At 51.4% G+C, this 17,923-nt stretch overlaps 1 protein-coding gene and 1 long non-coding RNA gene across 4 annotated transcripts; one reads left to right on the top strand and one right to left on the bottom strand.

Moving 5' to 3' along the window:
* Positions 1-230: 230 nt before the first annotated feature.
* LOC135276730 (uncharacterized) lies at positions 231-5,311 on the top strand. 2 transcript variants are annotated; one of them, XR_010344234.1, is made up of 2 exons: positions 231-1,142; positions 2,984-5,311. It is a non-coding gene; the product is annotated as an uncharacterized LOC135276730 (long non-coding RNA). The 2 variants fall into 2 exon arrangements; XR_010344235.1 differs by lacking the exon at positions 231-1,142 and adding an exon at positions 1,300-1,446.
* LOC105723333 (napsin-A-like) lies at positions 2,869-14,718 on the bottom strand. Of its 2 annotated transcripts, XM_012461265.3 has the most exons (9): positions 14,453-14,718; positions 7,657-7,798; positions 7,450-7,573; positions 7,148-7,266; positions 6,637-6,836; positions 4,420-4,542; positions 4,183-4,327; positions 3,372-3,470; positions 2,869-3,169 (listed from the first exon to the last, which is right to left on the bottom strand). In XM_012461265.3, the coding sequence occupies exons 1-9, from the start codon at positions 14,560-14,562 to the stop codon at positions 2,942-2,944; spliced, it is 1,290 nt and encodes a 429-aa protein (XP_012316688.2). In that variant the 5' UTR covers positions 14,563-14,718; the 3' UTR covers positions 2,869-2,941. The 2 variants fall into 2 exon arrangements, with proteins under 2 accessions (XP_012316688.2, XP_064237086.1); XM_064381016.1 differs by lacking the exon at positions 4,420-4,542 and having other exon boundaries at positions 2,881-3,169.
* Positions 14,719-17,923: the final 3,205 nt, after the last annotated feature.

Genomic DNA, 17,923 nt, shown 5'->3' with positions numbered 1-17,923 from the left:
TCGGAGCGGACAGGGCCCGCCCCCTGGGCGGTCCTAAGCGCTGGGAAGCAAGGCGCAGGCGCAGGGGGCTGGGGCGGGGCCAGCGGCTGCGGCTGGGGCTGCGGAGGGAGGAGGCGGCGCCTGCGGAATGAAGTGGGCGGGTCAGGGGGCTGCGGGCGCCCTCGGGCCGCGCAGTTCCCGGCCCTCCGCCTCCCGCTGCAAGTGTGGCGGCCGGTTCGTATCGCCTTCCCACCCCACCCCGCCCCGGCCCCGCTCCCATTTCTGGGTCTCTTGGTGTCTCTTTTTCTCCCTTCTCTGAGTGTTTGTGCCCTCGTCTCTGTCCCCGCCCCTCTGAGTCCCCAGCCCCTCGTTTGTAAGTCGGCCCTCCTTCTGGGTCTCTGATTCCGTCCCCCTCCTTCTCAGTCTTTGCCCCTCTTCTCTCTAGGCCTCAGTCTCTCCTCCCTGGTGTCTCAGTCCCCGCCCCCATCCCAGCTCCCCCGAGTCTCTTTCTCTTGGTCTTTGCACCATTTTCTCAAGGGTGTGTCTCTCTGTCTGGGGCTCTGTACCCCACTTCCTAGGTCATTGTCCCTCTTTTTGTGTCCCTGTCCTCTATTCCCCCCACCCCACCTCTCTCTGTCCTGCTTCCTCTCTGGGTCTCTGCCCTTTCATCTGAGTCTGTTTCCTTGTTCTCTGACAGCCTCTTTCCCCTTCCCCTCCCTCTCCCCGTCTCTGGTGTATTTCCCCCTCTTCCGTCTCTTTTCCCCCTCTGTCTCTGCTCTTTCTCTAGCTGGCTCTCTGTCCGCCTCTCTCTCCCTCTAAGTCCCTGCCCCTTCACCTTCTCTCTGTCCCCTCCCTGGGTCTCTATTCCTATGTTTCACCTTCTTCTGGGTCTCTTGCTCTCTCGTTCTAGGTTTCTGTCTCTACTTCTTGGGGCCCCTGTCCCCCTCTCTTTGGGTCTCCATCCCTTTCAGCCCCCCCATCACCCCTTCTAACCCCCCTCCTGGCTGGGACTACGTCACTGCAGAGAGAGTTGCAGAAGTGGGGCCTGTCCTGCAGCCCAGGAAGGTCGTTGCCCTCACTCCCCAGACCCAGGGCTCTCCACTGCACCAATCCACCATGTCCTCCAGCTTCTGATGGGACTCAAGAGGGCAGAAAAGACGTAGGTACTTTCCACCCCTTCCTGCTCCGAATTCTGGTGCACCCCCAGGCAGAAGCAGCGAATCCTGAGGTGATGGACTGAGCTGGGGCTGGGTGAGGCTCCTGGGCAATTGGGGGTGGGGTGGTGGAGGCGAGAGCAGAGGCTGGGTATGTACTAGAGGCTAGGTATGTACTAGAGGCTAGGTAAGGACCTCGGTCCGCCTTCCTCCTCCACGTTCTCCCCTCAACCCTGCTTTTCCTTCTGCTTTAGACAGAAGCCAGGCACAGGATCAAGTGACCAAATCAGCGTTTTTTTGCATAGGTCAGAAGGTATGGAAGAAGGCAGGGGCTGTGGGGGAAAGGCACTGGAATAAGGAGCAATGTGCGATGCGATTCAGGATTGGAGGCCATGGGAGGGGAGGAGGCAGCGGGCTGGGATAGCAGGCTGGTCCACACTCCATCAGGCCCTGGGAAACTTGGATACCGACATTCCCTCATGGCCCTCCATAGACCCCACCAGAGTCTGTGGGCGGATGTGTGAGCCTGGCGTCTCCACCCACCCATTAGAGAGGAGGGGGCTTCTGGAAGCATCATGAGGGCTCCAAATACTGGACACTCAGCTATGTTCACAGACCAGGGGGAAGTAGCCTCGACTCTTGACTAGGGACACCAGGAGGGGAGAGGCCAACGTCTGTCTGCGTTTTCAGTTCCTTTTCCCACCCCTGCTCCTCCCCGATCCATCCGTTCCCAGGCCCTCGAGGCACAAAATTCCTGAAAGCTCCAACTCACATCTCCCGTCATCCTCGGCGTCCCCTGACAACGCTCTCTCCCCCAGGCCCTGGAAGTGGGGAAGAGTCTTCCCCTCCCTGACTTCTAGGACCCCTTCCTTATTCCTCCGCCGGTTCCATTCGGAGCTTTGGTCTCAGGACACCAAGGCTGAAAATGTGAGGACTCCCTGCCTACGATCCTTCCTCCCCCAAGACGCTGCAAGTACCTTGGCCACCAAAAGCTCAGAGTCAAGGGGAATCTCTCCGCTATAATCTTTGGGTTCCTGGATCAGAAGTCCCCCGCCTCCAAAACTAGGATTCGGGCTGTCTTACCGCCCCCGGACCCTGAGCATTCGCCCCCTCCCCCGTACTCACCCCAAGTCGAGGCGAGGCGGGGATGGGGGAATCCGGGACTCGAGATAGGGGGAGGGGTGACCCAGCCCCGGCAGCTCTGGGCAGCAAGAGGCTGCGGAGGGGGGAGTGACATCACCGCCGGAGGAGGGGCAGCACCGCTCCCCCAGCCCAGGGGCTTCAAGCTCCGCCTTTATGGCGGACCCTGGGGTCCTTATATCCCAAGGGAGAGAGGAGAAACAGGAGATTAGGTCCAAGGGAATGCCATCCGCGCCCCTTAGAACAGGAACTGGTAAACCCGTACCGATTAAGCCACCCCCCACTGCCACCTGTCGCTGCCGTCGCGACCTGTCGCCTCCCACGCATGTTGTGGCTGCGCCCGCCCCCGTCAGGGCGTGACCACGGCGTGGACTACAACGACCGTGATGCTCCGCGGCGCCGGGAGCCTTTGACGAAAGGCAGCGTAGACGAGGGGCTTCATGGGACTCGTAGTACAAGACCCCTCACCAGGGTTCGCCCTGGAGAAAAGGGGTGATATCCTTCTCCTGTCTCTCTTCCTCAACTCCGTGAGTCCATGCACAAAGTTTTCTCTTCAAAAAGTAAGCTCGGAAAAGAAGCAACCTAGGCAGGTTTGTTCAATGGAAATACTGGATTTTATCGAGTAGCGTTAGCGTTGCTACCCACTGCGCATGCGCAATGCCTGGGCGTCACCCGTGGAACCGCGCCTGAGCTGTCTCGCCCCTTCGCAGGTCAGCTCCGCGAGTGCGCGCGCGCGCCAGGCCCACTCGGGCGCCGCTCTTCATGTCCCCGCGGTCGAAGACTGCCACATACGCCCCCAAGAAGACGTCGCCGAGGATCCACATGGGTCCTGGAGGCGAAGGGATGTCCAAACCCCGGAAGCCGGACAAGCAGAAGCGGAAGTCACCCTGAACAAACTGCATGGCGGCAAGGCGGCAACTGGGTGTCGCGGCCGCAGGGACCATTTCCCTGGGAGTCTATGCTCCCTCCGCCCCCAACCCCGGGGACAAGAGATGATTCTGTGGCCCCTTCCCGTCCTAGTGATGACTAACTCCCAGCTCCACCCTCTCAACTCCAGTCATATTACATCACTGTGGCGTCATGGTGACGGACACCTACTTGAATGACGTAATCCTGGGCCGTGAGATTAAACCAGACCCCCCCAAGGAAGAGGGAGACTGCGGGGAGCTTTGGGATTTCTGAGCACCGGATGATGTACTGGAGAAGAAGAGGAACAAGTTAAGATGAGAGATTCCTGCTCTGCTCAAATCCTGTCTGTAGTGTGCATATGGAGCACCTGGGTATTCAGCACCGTGTGTGGACAGCTCTGCTAGGCTTCTCTCATCTAGTCCCAAGCAAAACTGCATTATCATCTTCCACCCACCCCCACTCCCACCTCTGCTTCACCATCCACTGAGCCAGTCAGCATAGACACTTGGGAAGTATCTTTGCTTCTTCCCACCACTCTCCAGCATGTCACTTAAGAAGCCCAGTCCCTTGGCTGGGCACGGTGGCTCATGACTGTAATCCCAGCACTTTGGGAGGCCGAGGTGGGTGGATCACCCAAGGTCAAGAGTTCGGGGCCAGCCTGGCCGACATGGTGAAAACCCGTTTCTACTAAAAATACAAAAATAATTAGCTGGACGTGGTGGTGGACACCTGTAATCCCAGCTACTTAGGAGGCTGAGCCAGGAGAATTGCTTCAACCCTGGAGGCAAAGGCTGCAGTGAGTCGAGATCATGCCATTGCACTTCAGCGTGGGCAACAAGAGCAAAACTCTGTCTCAAAAAGAAGAAGAAGAAGAAGAAGCCCAGTCCCCTCTGTCCTGGATATGCCCTAGCTACCTGCTTCCCACCCTCAGGCCCCAGTGTTCGTCATCAAATTGCCATCATCTTCCCCAGGACACACCCATCAGAAACTGTAATCTCACCTCCCCTGCCAGCAAGGGGATTCCCCCAATGGCTTTATGCAGGGCCTGGATCTCCTCAGCGGGTCCTATGATGACAGGTGTGCCCGTATCCAGGATGGCAGCACAGCCCCGGGCACAGAGAGTCAGCCCTGAGCCCACCTTCACACTGAGAGGGGAGGAGGCAGTCATTAAAGGTAGGATCCTAGGAGTCCAGGCCCCCAGCCTCCAGCTCCAGACCCAGGAGACTAAGTCCCTCACCGCTCCATGTAGATCTGCCAGTAGGCAGGGACTGTGACTGGCACAAAGGTGAGGGGTGGGATGTAGTGTGCCGGGTCAGAGCCCCCCAGGACCAGCTCTCCTCCATCAGCCACTTCAGGGTCCCTGCAGGGGCAGAGCATAGAGGTCAGTGTCACGGGCCCTCCCCCTGCCAGCCCTAGCAATGGCCAGTGATGGGACTTCCTGCCAATTGGGTCAGTTTAGGAGTTTTGGGTTGGGGAGGGGAATACAGTCAGGGCCTAGATGTTGAGACTGGAAACAAAAAATGAAGGGAGATGGTGCTTGTCTTGATTGAAGTTAGGACTTTAGGATGATGGGTACTGCCTGAAGTGGAGAAGAGACTTCATTTGGCTGTGGAAGGTAGAGCTTTGGGGGGAATTTCCTGAGCTGAATATTGTAGTAACCAAGCAGACCAAGGAAGAAGTCTCAGAATTGGCTCTTGACCATGTGACTTGTGCAGGAGTAAGGTGGCTTCCTGGGAAGGCGGAGAGACTTTCTGAATTGCCTGTTGTGGTTCTGTAAGGCCTTTTAGGCCGACTGACTGTGCCATGGATGGCATGGTAACCTCTGTGACCTGTACGTACACTCCAGATGAGCTCCTGGAACTAGAAAGTCTGAAGTAACTGGAAAACCACGAAAAGGGGAAGAATGAGTAACCCCTGCGAAGCCTAACTGACTTTGAGACATTCTTCTATTGTTCCTTATTTCCACCTCAACTGATAAGGCAACTGGACTTTGTAACCAAGTTTGGTCAGTCTCATGACCCCAGACCCTACGACCCCCTCCCAGCTTGCAAAAACCGCCCTGAACTGTAACTTCTGTAACTTTCCACTGCCTACCCCAAACCTATAAAACCAACTCCTATCCCACCACCCTCCGCTGGCTCTCTTTTCGGACTCAACCTGCCCACACCTGGGTGGGTAAACAGCCATGTTGCTCACACAAAGCCTGTTTAGGTGGTCTCTTCATTCAGAGTGTGCATTCAACACTATCTAGAGATGTGTTAGACTTCCTGTGCTGGCTGAGAATGATGGGAATGGGGATGGGAACTTCCTGGAAGATATGTTTGTGAGATCTACCAAGAGCGAGATGGGACTTCTTGAGTGGGTTTGATGTCAGGGTAACCCACTGGGCATAGGACTGTGTGTGATGGCCCTCTGGGAAGGAAAGTGAAGACTTCTTGGATGGTGGGTCGGACTTCTGAGCATAAGATTGAACTTCCTCCCAGGTGGGTGGGGCTTCCTGAATTAAATCAGGCAATTCCTGACTTCTGGTCAGTGTTCTCAAGTGGGATATGAGCTCTCTGTATAGTGAAGAGAAGGTTGCTGAGTATTTGGTTGGTGAAACATAGAATTTCCTAGTTTGGTCGGACACAGTGGCTCACGCCTGTAATCTCAGCATTTTGGGAGGCTGAGGCAGGTGGATCATAAGGTCAGGAGTTCAAGACCAGCCTGGCCAACAGAATGAAACCTCATTTCTACTAAAAACACAAAAATTAGCCAGACGTGGTGGTGAACACCTGTAGTCACAGCTACTCAAGAGGCTGAGGAGGAAGAATCAATTGTACTCGGGAGGCAGAGGTTGCAGTGAGCCGAGACCACACCATTGCACTCCAGTCTGGTTGACAGAGTGAGACACCCTCTCAAAAAGAAAAAAAATTCTAGTTTGATTTTGAAACCGTATATGGAACCGATGGTGAGTTTCTTTAGTACATCTTAAATTGTCACTTAAGCTCTGGGACTTATGAATAGGGTTGAGGTGTTTCTTCTGTTAGGTGACTACTTCCTGAATGAAGGTTGCAATTTTTTTTTTTTTTTTTTTTTTTTTGAGACAGACTCTCTGTCACTCAGGCTGGAGAGCAGTGGTGCAATCTTGGCTTACTGCAGCCTCCACCTCCCAGATTCAAGCGATTCTCCTGCCTTAGCCTCCAGAGTAGCTGGGATTACAGGTGCATGCCACCACACCTGACTAATTTTCGTATCTTTAGTAGAGACGGGATTTCACCATGTTGGCCAGGCTGGTCTGGAACTCCTGACCTCAAGTGATCTGTCTGCCTCGGCCTCCCAAAGTGCTGGGATTACAGACATAAGCCACTGTTCCCAAACTGCGGCTTTCTCTATGGAGTAAGACACTTCCTGAAGGAAGCCTCACTTCCTTCTTGGGGATAGGACTCCTAGATAGGTGCACCCTCCCCAGTACCTGTTGAGGTAAAAGGAGAAGACAGGCTTATCCAGTAGCCCCTGCTCCACCAGTACATCCAGCGGGGGCCGAACTCCTTCCACAGCCAGAATGGGAAAACCGAGGCCCAATATCCCATCGGGGCGGGACAGAGTGAAGACCAGGCTGGATTCCCACAGAGCTTCCCCGAAAGTCACTGATGCACCCTTGATTCCACCAATCTAGGGGTAGGTCGAATTTAGGGTCAGTTACTTTTAGGAGGACAATAACCCACATGTCCTGAGGTCTCTGAAACCAAGGCATGAATTCCAGGTCTGGGGACATCTGGACCCAAACCCTCCTGCTTGGCAAGCTTTGCCTCTGGACTTGAGAGAATTCCTTCCTCTTCACCCAGGAACTCCTCCCCCTCCTTGAGAAGCCCCATCTATCTGCTCCGGAAGCCCCTCCTCCTCAAGTCCCTCCCTAAGCCAGATGATCTTAGACAACGGGGTTCTCCCAGGCTCAAGGCTTCCTGGAGTCAAAGATCACGTACAGTCAGCTTGTCCTCACTCAGGATTCCGTCTACCCGCCCAGTTCCATATTCAATGGTAAACTTGGTCCCATTGGGCTGGAAGGAGCTGGAGGCATTGGGATTGAAGCGGTGGTGGAACCCTAGACAGAAGTCAGAGCGGTGTCACTGGGGGAGGGGAGCCTTCCCAATGCCTTCTTCCCCTTTGACCCGACCTTTGAGGGTGTCAGAAAAGAACAGTTTCTCAAAAACCTGTGGAAAGCTGAGGTCCAGCCCTGCCTCCTCCCTTCACCCCCATTCAGCCTTATTCTCTCGCATAGACTCACAGCAGGGCACACTGGATAAGTGGCATCTCTTGGATGGGACCCAGAGGTTGGAGGAGCCAGTGTCAAAGGTGACAGTGAAGTTTTGTGGCGGCGTTCCAAGCCCAATTTCCCCAAAATACTGGGCCTGATGAAAAAAAGAGGAGGCAGAGTCAATGAAAGTTTGACTTGAGGGCACTAGGGTGGGGGCTGTGTGGGGCTGTGACTCACATCTAGGAATTTGGAGAGAGGCACGAAGGCGGGCTTGTCCCCAGGGGATGGGGCCCCCAACTTGGGGAGCTTTGCTGGTTCTCTCCACCCCCTCAGTAGGTTCAGGGTCCTGCGTCCGGGGTGGACTCGTCGAAGAGGGATGCTGTAGGGAAAGAGGATATTGACAGGAAACTGCCCTTCCTGGAGCCCCTCTATAATAGACTTACCCAGACAGGACATGGTGACAGGTTCAGCATCTCCGAGACGCCACAGTAGGAGTCAGTACCAGAAACCCTACAGGACCCACCTCCAGGAAACCCCAGCAAAGATGCCATGAAACCTTTCTTACCTGCCAAAGATCCCCAAAGACTTTAAGGAGCAAACCATCCCAAACAGAACTTCTCAACAGTATCCAAGTCCTTAAAATAAGCCATTCCCAGGGAATTGACATTCTCTCTTTTTTTTGAAATGGAGTTTTGCTCTTGTTATCCTGTGTTCAAGTAATTCTCCTGCCTCAGCCTCCCAAGTAGCTGTGATTATGTGCATGCGCCACCACACCTGGCTAATTTTGTATTTTTATCAGAGACGGGGTTTCTCCGTGATGGTCAGGCTGGTCTTGAACTCCCGACCTCAGATGATCCACCTGCTTCGGCCTCCTAAAGTGCTGGGATTACAGGTGTCAGCCACCTCACCCAGCTGGAAGCGACATTCTCAAAGCTTTCCTAAGACCCTAACATAAAACCTAACCTTTGCAAAACCCCACAATGGTGGCTCTGGCATGCTTCAGTTCACGAGGTTGGAGACTACCTTCCCCACCCTTGGGGGAAAAATGTAAGCATCAAATCTTAATTTCACTCTTTACACTAAAATACATCTGAGATATCAAACACTTAATGGGAAAAGTAAAATTCTAAGAGCACTTTGGGAGACTGAGGCAACAGATTGCTTGAGCCGAGAGTTCGAGACCAGCCTGGACAACATGGCGAAACCCCATCTCTACAAGAAATACAAAAGTTAGCTGGGCGTAGTGAAACGAGCCTTTAGTCACAGCTACTTGGGAGGCTGAGGTGGGAGGATCATTTGAGCCTGGAAAGTGGAGGCTGCAGTGAGCTGAGATCATGCCACTCACTCCTGCCTGAGTAAAACCCTGTCTCAAAAAAAAAAAAAAAAGCACAGAAACAAGTGAAATGTTTTAATTCTGGAAAGGGGACAGCTTTTCTAAATATGAAGGCAGGATCACAAATCATGGGGGAAAATATTAATAAATGTGACTCAAAAATGACACCCGTTGACTGGGCGCCATGGCTCACGCCTATATCCCAGCACTGTGGGAGGCCAAAGCAAGCGGATCACTTGAGCTCAGGAGTTCAAGACCAGCCTGGGCAACATGGTGAAAACCCGTCTCTACTAAAAATATAAAAATTAGCCAGGCATGTGCCACCATGCTAATCCCAGCTACTCGGGAGGATGAGATGCGAGGACGTCTTGAGCCTGGGAAGCAGAGGTTGGAGTGGGCCGAGATCGTGCCACCGCACTCTGTTCTGGCAACAGAGTGAGACCCTGTATCTAAATAAATAAATAATTAACACCTGTAGTCCCAGCACCCCACATATCAAGACCCTATTCTCTATTAAAAGTTTTAACAGTTAGGCTGGGCATGATGGCTCACACCTGTAATCTCAGCACTTTGGGAGGCCGAGCCAGGCGACCTGGGGTCAGGAGTTTGAGACCAGCCTGGCCAACGTGGTGAAACCCCATCTCTACTAAAAATACAAAAATTAGTCGGTGTGGTGGTAAATGCCTGTAATCCCAGCTACTCAGGAGGCTGAGGCAGGAGAATTGCTTGAACCCCAGAGGTGGAGGTTGCAGTGAGCCAAGATCACACCACTGCCCTCCAGCCTGGGTAACAAGATTGAAACTCTGTTACAAAAGAAAAAAAAAAAAAAAGAAAGGAAAAAAAGTTTTAACAAGTAGCTGCGTAAGGTGGTACACACCTGTAGTCCCAGCTTCTTGGGAGGCCGAAGTGGGAGGATTGGTTGAGCCCAGGAGTTCAAGGCTACAGTGAGCTATGACTTTGCCACTGCACTCCAGCCTAAGCAACAAAGCAAGACTCTGTATCTAAAACAAATTAATTAATTAAATTAATTTTAAACCTTTGTACTTCCCCTCTACATACACACACAAAGCTATAAATAAAGGCAGGGATGAAAACTCTGGGGGAAATAATTATAAGTATATATCAAGAGTTAATATTGCTAATATGCAAAGAGCTTCTATAAATAAATAACAATGATATAAACAACCTGATCTTGGGAGACAGTTTTTCATGGGTCTCTCACGTGACTGCAGGGCACTGACTGCCTTTGTCCAGACTTGTCTTTTGAAGGATTTCGTTTAGTGAACGGTCTTGGAAGAGAGATAGTGTCTCCTGGCCAGGCGCGGTGGCTCACACCTGTAATCCCAGCACTTTGGGAGGCCAAAGTGGGCGGATCATGAGGTCAGGAGTTCAGACCAGGCTGGCCAGCGTGGTAAAACCCCATCTCTACTAAAAATACAAAAAATTAGCTGGGCGTGGTTGTGTGTGCCTGTAATCCCACCTAGTCGGGAGGCTGAGGCAGGAGAATTGCTTGAACCCGGGAGGCGGAGGTTGCAGTGAGCCAAGATCATGCCATTGCACTCCAGCCTGGGTGACGGGGCAACACTTCATCTCAGAAAAAAGAGAGAGAGAGCGTGAGCGTTTCCTTCTGGAGCAAAGGGAAGGCAGACCTATGATGCACTATAAAAGATTTAAGCTCCCAATGCTCAGGTTGTTCTATTAATATCATGCACTGCAGTGCATGTGTAGGTATCATCTGGCCTTCTTCATTTCACCCTGTGGAAACGGGCTTAGAAAAAGGGGCCAAGTGTGGTGGCTCATGCCTGTAATCCCAGCACCTTGGGAGGCCGAGGTGGGGGGGTTATGATGTCAGGAGTTTGAGACCAGCCTGGACAACATAGTGAGACCCTGTCTCTACAAAGAATAAGGAAGTTAGCCAGGTCTGATGGCACATGCCTGTAGTCCAAGCTACTTGGGAGACCCAGGAATTCAAGGTTACGATGAGCTATAATCATGCCACTGCACTCCAGCCTGAGCAACAGAGCAAAACCCTGTCTCAAAAAAGAAACCAAAAAAAGAAAGAAAGAAAGAAAAAAAACTGGCACAAATACTAATACTCTTGCTACTACTATTGGTGGGAGTAATAAGCTGCCCTTCGTCTCTGACTTGGGAGTCTCGGATCTTCTATGAGCAGCCATGAAACTGTGGCAAACTAACTTCACGGTTCTTCACAGTCATTAGGAAAATAAACAAAGGACAGAATTTGCAAACGAAGTACAAATAAGTAAGTTCTAAATGCATGGAGAGATGTCATCAAGAGTCAGCAGAGAAATACAAATGGCAGGAGTGAGAAACCTTGTTTCACCATCAAACAGCTGAGAATATGTACTGGTTTTTTTTTTTTTTTTTTGAGACAGAGTCTTTCTCTGTCGCCCAGGCTGGCGTGCAGTGGCGTGGTCTTGGTTCACTGCAACCGCCACCTCCCGGGTTCAAGCGATTCTCCTGCCTCAGCCTCCCAGATAGCTGGGATTACAGGTGCCCACCACCATGCCAGGCTAATTTTTGTATTTTTAGTAGAGACGGGGTTTCACCATGTTGGCCAGGCTGGTCTCAAACTCCTAACCTCAGGTGATCTGCCTGCCTCGGCCTCCCAAAGTGCTGGGATTACAGGTGTGAGCCACCACGCCCACCTCTGATTTGAGTAATAATAAAACCCTGGTCTCCTGTTCAGCCAATGGCTCTGCGTGAATTAAGCTCTTTCTCTGGTTGCAATTTTCCTATCTTGATAAATTGGCTGCATCTGGACAGCAGGCAAAAAAAAAAAAAAAAAAAAAAGGTTGGGCGGTTACAATGGCCAGGAACAGGTACGGCTGAGCTCTGCTTTGGAATGTACATAGAGTGGAATCCCGCTGGACCCTACGGAGGAAGTAGCTGCCAGGCGCGGTGGCTCATGCCTGTAATCCCAGCACTTTGGGAGGCCGAGGTGGGGGGGTTACGATGTCAGGAGTTTGAGACCAGCCTGGCCAAGATGGTGAGACTCTGTCTCTACTAAAAGTGTAAAAATTAGCCAGGCGTGATGGCATTCGTCTGTAGTCCCAGCTACTCAAGAGGCTGAGGCAGAAGAATCCAGGAAGTGGGGTTTGCAGTGAGCCGAGATCGCCCCACTGTACTCCAGCCTGGCGACAGAGCGAGACTCCGTCTAAAAAAACAAAAAAGGAGGGAGCAGCTGTCTATTCCAGTTATTCTCAAACTTTAGCATGACTCAGAGTCACCTACAGCAGTGGTGTTGGGCAAATCTTTGTGTAGCGGTTTTGCAGGCCTCACAGTCTGTGTAACTACTCAACTCTGTCAAGATAGCGTGAAAGCAGCCGCAGAGGACAGACGATACGGAAATGAGTGAGTATGCTGACTCTAGTTTTTTTAGAGACAGGGTGTCACTCTGTTGCCCAGGCTGGAGCAAAGGCACGATCGTGGCTCACTGCAGTCTCAGACTCCTGAGCTCAAAGATTGTCTTGAAGGGACGGGCACGGTGGCTCACACTTGTAATCCCGCATTTTGGGAGGCTGAGTGGGGGTAGATCACGTGGTCAGGAGTTCGACACCAGCCTGGCCAACATGGTGAAACCCCGTCTCTACTGAAAAGATAAGAAATTAGCCAGGTGTGGTGGCACGTGCCTGTAATCCCACCTACTCAGGAGGAGGATTCTCTCAAGGCTGGAGAATTGCTTCAACCTGGGAGGCAGAGGTTGCAATGAGCTGAGACCATGCCACTGCACTCCAGTGCGACAGAGCAAGACAACGTTAAAAAAAAAAAAAAAATCGTCTTGCCTCAGCCTGCCAAGTAGCTGGGACCACAGGCATGTGCCACCACATCCAGCTAATTTTTTTTCATTTTTAGTAGAGATAGGTTCTTGCTAACTTGCCCAGGCTGGTCTCAAATTCTTGGCCCCAAGCAATCCTCCTGCCTCGGTCTCCGGAAGTGTTGGGGTTACAGGCATGAGCCACTACATCTGGCCTAGGTTCCTTTGAGCTTATTTGTAAAAGGGAAATAGCAGGCAGGATTTGACCTGCAGGCTCACTGTTTGCCAAGCCCAGACTCAGAGGGCTAGTTCAAATTCAAATCTCTTATTTATTTTTTTTCGAGGGGAGTCTCACTCTGTCGCCCAGCCTGGAGTGCAGTGGTGCGATCTCGGCTCACTGCAACCTCCACTACCCAGGTTCAAGCGATTCTCCTGCCCCAGCCTCCTGAATAGCTGGGATTACAGGTTTGTGCCACCATGCCCAGCTAATTTTTTGTACTTTTTAGTAGAGGCAGGGTTTCACTGTGTTAGCCAAGATGGTCTCTATCTCCTGAGCTCATGATCCGCCAGACAAAAAATAGACTTCTTGAGGCCTAAACAATTTGGAGGGTGTGAATGTGGGGGAGTCTTAGTTTAAATATCACATGCCTTGGTCTCCAAGATGGAGGGAAGGTGTCACATGTCTGGAGCCCCCCCGTACCTGAACATCAGAGCTCAGAGTGGGATCTACAGAGGCCTCCCAAAAAAACATATCCAGAGAAGATGGGGAGGGTTTCTCACTCAACAATCTCAGTGTTGGAGGATCTGGAAGTTAAAAGGGCTCTGGGCTGGACATGGTAGTTCATGTCTGTAATCCCAGCACTTTGGGAAGCTGAGGTGGGAGCATTGCTTGAGCCCAGGAGGTGGAGACCAGCTTGGGAAACGTAGAGATGCCCTCCTCTTTACAAAAAGTTTTAAAAATTAGCTGAGCATGGTGACACATGCCTGTAGTCCCAGCTACTTGGGAGGCTGAGGTGGGAGAATGGCTTAAGTTTGAGGCTGCAGTGAACCGCGATTGCACTACTGTGCTCCAGCCTGGGTGACAGAGCAACACCCAATTTCAAAAAATTAATAAATAAAAATTTAGGCCGGGCGCGGTGGCTCAAGCCTGTAATCCCAGCATTTTGGGAGGCCGAGGCGGGTGGATCACGAGGTCAAGAGATCGAGACCATCCTGGTCAACATGGTGAAACCCCGTCTCTACTAATACAAAAAATTAGCTGGGCACGGTGGCGCGTGCCTGTAATCCCAGCTACTCAGGAGGCTGAGGCAGGAGAATTGCCTGAACCCAGGAGGCGGAGATTGCGGTGAGCCGAGATCGCGCCATTGCGCTCCAGCCTGGGTATCAAGAGCGAAACTCCGTCTCAAAAAAAAAAAAAAAAAAAAAAATTTAAGAATTATTTTAAAGCCAGGCGCAGTGGCTCACGCCTGTAATCCCAGCACTCTTGGAGGCTGAGGCGGGTGGATCATGAGGTCAGGAGTTCAAGACCAGCCTGGCCAAGATGGTGAAACCCCGTCTCTACCAAAAAACAAAAAATTGGCTGTCATGCCAGCTACTCAGGAGCCTGAGGCAGAGAACTGTGTAAACCTGGGAGGCAGAGGCTGCAGTGAGCTGAGATTGCACCACTGCACTCCCGCCTGGGTGACAGAGCAAGACACCGTCTCAAAAAAAAAAAAAAAATTTAAAAGGGAGCTCTGATCTTAAGAGATGTGAGTGGAGCCCTCGGGTGAGAGCCCACTCTAGAGACCTGGGATGCCAAGAAAGAAGAGTCAAAGGTCCTGGGTGCCAGGTTTGGGAATCACTGAACCAGGAGCCTCAGACTTAAAGGACAAAGGGCAGAGAATCCCTCCCAGGTTTGGGGGTGGCAAATGGGGTCACCATACCGGATCAGTGTGGCCTCAGCAGGCTCCCCGTTCAGCAGAGGCAGTAGCAGCAGCAGGGGCAGCAGCGGTGGTGGAGACATCGCTGCGGACCTGGGTGTGGACCCAGGCATCCTAGTTTCCTTTCCCCTGTGACTCCGCCCTGCTCATGCTCCACCTCCAGGTTTAGAAGGTGATCAGGACCCAAGATCCCTCAGCAGGTGATGCAAGGGGACAAGGATGTTTTTAAAGATTTGTGCAGAGTGTTTGTGTGGTGTCAGCCAGATTTGTATCCTGTGGCCCGGGTGCTCCTCACTCCCTACTTTGGAGTGGGGGGGTCTCCTCTGCTGGGACTGCCTCCCACCCTCCACCCTTCAGCCTCTGTCACTTTTACTTCTCACTTTCACATCACTTTTCTGAGACTCATTAACCACAAGTGTTTCCTTGGCCAAGTGGGACAGCAGGTGTTTGTGAAGGGCCTGGGGAAGGGAGAGAGGAACTGATTATAAGCCTGTCCTCCCATATGAAGTGGGACTGCCTGAGTCTCAGGACCCAGACTCTTATTATTTTATTTATAGGTCAAGTATATTTCTTGTAAGCAACAGAACATTGGGTCTTGTTTTTTCATCCATTTATCCATTCTATATCTTTTTATTCAAGAGTTTTTAGTCCATTTACATTCAATGTTTTTCGTGATGTTGCTTGAGGCCAGGTGTGGTGGCTCATGCCTGTAATCCCAGCACTTTGGGAGGTCAAGGTGGGTGGATCACCTGAGGTCTGTAGTTCAAGACCAGCCTGGCCAACATGGTGAAACTCCATCTCTACAAAAATACAAAAATTAACTGGGTGTGGTGGTGCGCACCTCTAATCCCAGCTGCTGGGAGGAGGCTGAGGCAGGAGAAACGCTTGAATCTGGGAGGCAGAGGTTGCAGTATGCTGAGATCATGCCACTGCACTCCAACCTGAGCCGCATGCCGAGAAATGTTATCTCAAAAATACAAAACGAAACAAAAGTAAAACTTAGCCAGGCATGGTGGCATGCACCTGTGGTCTCAGCTACTCTGTAGGCTGAGCTGGGAGGATTGCTTGAACCCAGAAGGTTGTGGATGCAGTTAGCAGTGATTGTGCCACTGCACTCCAGCCTGGGTGATGGAGCCAGAAATAAAGTAGTAATCTGGTTCCCAAATGTCAATAGTGTCAAGTTGAGAATCCTTGTTCTATTCATTCCTCAGCCCATCTCATGTTCTTGATTTCAAAATAAGTTGCAGACAACAGTATTCTTCAGTGCGCGTACTTCACACACCCATGCTTTAAACAGCTACAGAGTATTTCAGAATACAAATGTAACACTCCTTCCAGAACGGATTCTCTACATAGATTGCTTCCCCTTTGCAATGTAATATGCAGTAATGCCCTTGTATTAGGGTTCTCTAGAGGGACAGAACTAATGGAATAGATAGATCCATAAAGGGTGTTTATTAAGTATTAACTCACACGATCACAGAGGTCCCCCAATAGGTCATCTGCACAGCGAGGAGCAAGGAGAGCCAGTCCGAGTTCCACAACCAAAGAACTTGGAGTCTGATGTTCGAGGGCAGGTAGCGTCCAGCATGGGAGAAAGACGTGAGCTGGGAGGCTAAGCCAGTCTCTCTTTTCACATTTTTCTGCCTGCTTATATTCTGGCCATGATGGCAGCCGATTAGATGGTGCCCACCCAGATTAAGGGTGGGTCTCTGTTTTCCAGCCCACTGATTCGAATTTTTTGTTTATTTTCTTTTACTTTGAGTTCTGGGATACATGTGCAGAATGCGCAGGTTTGTCACGCAGGGAAACGTGTACCGTGGTTTGCTGCACCCGTTATCCTGTCATTAGGTTTTAACCCCCACATGCATTAGATATTTGTCCTAATGCTCTCCCCTACTTGCCCCTCACCCCCGAAAGGCCCCAGGTTTTGATGTTCCCCTCCTCAAATGTTAAACTCTTTGGGCAACACCCTCAGGACAGACCCAGGATCAATACTTTGTATCCTTCAATCCAGTCAAGTTGACGGTACTAACCATCACAGTCCTTACAGGTATTTTCTGTGCGTCTTTTCCCTGTCATCCGTATTAGTCCATTTTGCATTGTGATAAAGGAATACCTGAGGCTCGGCAATTTATAAAGAAAAGGCCAGGTGGTGCTTCGTGCCTGTAATCCCAGCATTCCAGGAGGCTGAGGCAGGTGGATTGCTTCAGCCCAGGAGTTGGAGACCAGCCTGGGCAACAAAGAAAGACTCTGTCTCTAGAAAAAAAAAATAATAATATTTTGAGACAGAGTCTCACTTTGTTGCCCAGGCTGGAGTGCAGTGGTGTGATCTTGGCTCACTGCAACCTCTGACTCCCGGGTTCAAGCAATTCTCCTGCCTCAGCCTCCTGAGTAGCTAGGACTACAGACAAGTGCCATCATGCCCAGCTCATTTCTGTATTTTTAGTGGACACAGGGTTTCACAATATTGGGCAGGCTGGTCTCAAACTCCTGACCTTGTGGTCCACCCGCCTCGACCTCCCAAAGTGCAGGGATTACAGCATGAGCCACCGTGCCCGCCCCCTCTCCCATACAAAAAAATTTTTTTTAATTATCTGGGCATAGCGGTGCACGCCTGTGGTCCCAGGTACTTGGGAGGCTGAGGCAGGAGGATTGCTTGAGCCTGGGAGTTTAAGGTTGTATTGAGGCATGATTGTGCCACTGCACTCCAGCCTGGGCAACAAAGTCAATCAATCACACATTCACTGTCCTACAATTATGGAAGTCAGAAGTCCAGAATGATTTCAGTGCTGAAACTGCCATGTTTGCAGTGCTGTGTCCCGTCAGGAGGTTCTAGAGGAGAATCTATGTCCTTGCCTTCCCCAGCTTCTAGAGGAGGTCCATAGGGGCCCCTTCTTCCCTCTTCAAAGCCAGCTTCCTGGTATCTTGCTGCTTCTGTCTTCACACGAACTTCTTCTGAATCAGTCTCCCTCGGCCTTCCTCTTATGAGGACCTTTGTGATGACACTTAGGGTCCATCTGGATGATCCAGAATAATCTCTGTTCTCAAACTCCTTCACTTGATCACATCTGCTAAACCCCTTTCCTCATGTAAGATAGTATTCGCAGCCCCAGGGATTGAGGTGTGAATATCTTTTGGGGGCCACTCTTCAGCCCACAATGTTGATAATTTACTTCCTGTCTTAATGCCTGTTTCCCCATTTGAGTCTATTTCCTATGAGGGCAAAGATCTTCATCTGTTTAATTCTCCACTGTGTCCCCATCACCCAGGACAGAGCCTGGCACACAGTGAATCAGGCAACACGGTAAAACTCCATCTCTGCCAGCCGAGACCAGCCTGACCAACATGGAGAAACCCCATCCCTATTAAAAATTCAAAAATTAACCAGGTGTGGTGGTGCACGCCTGTAATCCCAGTTACTTGGGAGGCTGAGGCAGGAGAATCACTTGAACCCAGGAGGGAGAGGTTGCG

Source organism: Aotus nancymaae, unplaced genomic scaffold (assembly GCF_030222135.1).
Source record: "Aotus nancymaae isolate 86718 unplaced genomic scaffold, 86718_ANA_hifiasm-v0.15.2.pri h1tg000028l, whole genome shotgun sequence".
In the NCBI taxonomy this organism is placed as follows: Eukaryota; Metazoa; Chordata; class Mammalia; order Primates; family Aotidae; genus Aotus; species Aotus nancymaae.
This window is presented reverse-complemented; position numbering and strand designations above follow the sequence as displayed.

Coding starts and splice junctions, on each gene's coding strand:
- LOC105723333 (XM_012461265.3), bottom strand. CDS start 14,562: ATGCCTGGGTCCACACCCAGGTCCGCAGCGATGTCTCCACCACCGCTG. Junction 7,574..7,656: donor CTCTCTCCAAATTCCTAGAT/GTGAGTCACAGC, acceptor TTTTTTCATCAG/GCCCAGTATTTTGGGGAAAT. Junction 3,170..3,371: donor CCCAGGATTACGTCATTCAA/GTAGGTGTCCGT, acceptor GCCGCCATGCAG/TTTGTTCAGGGTGACTTCCG.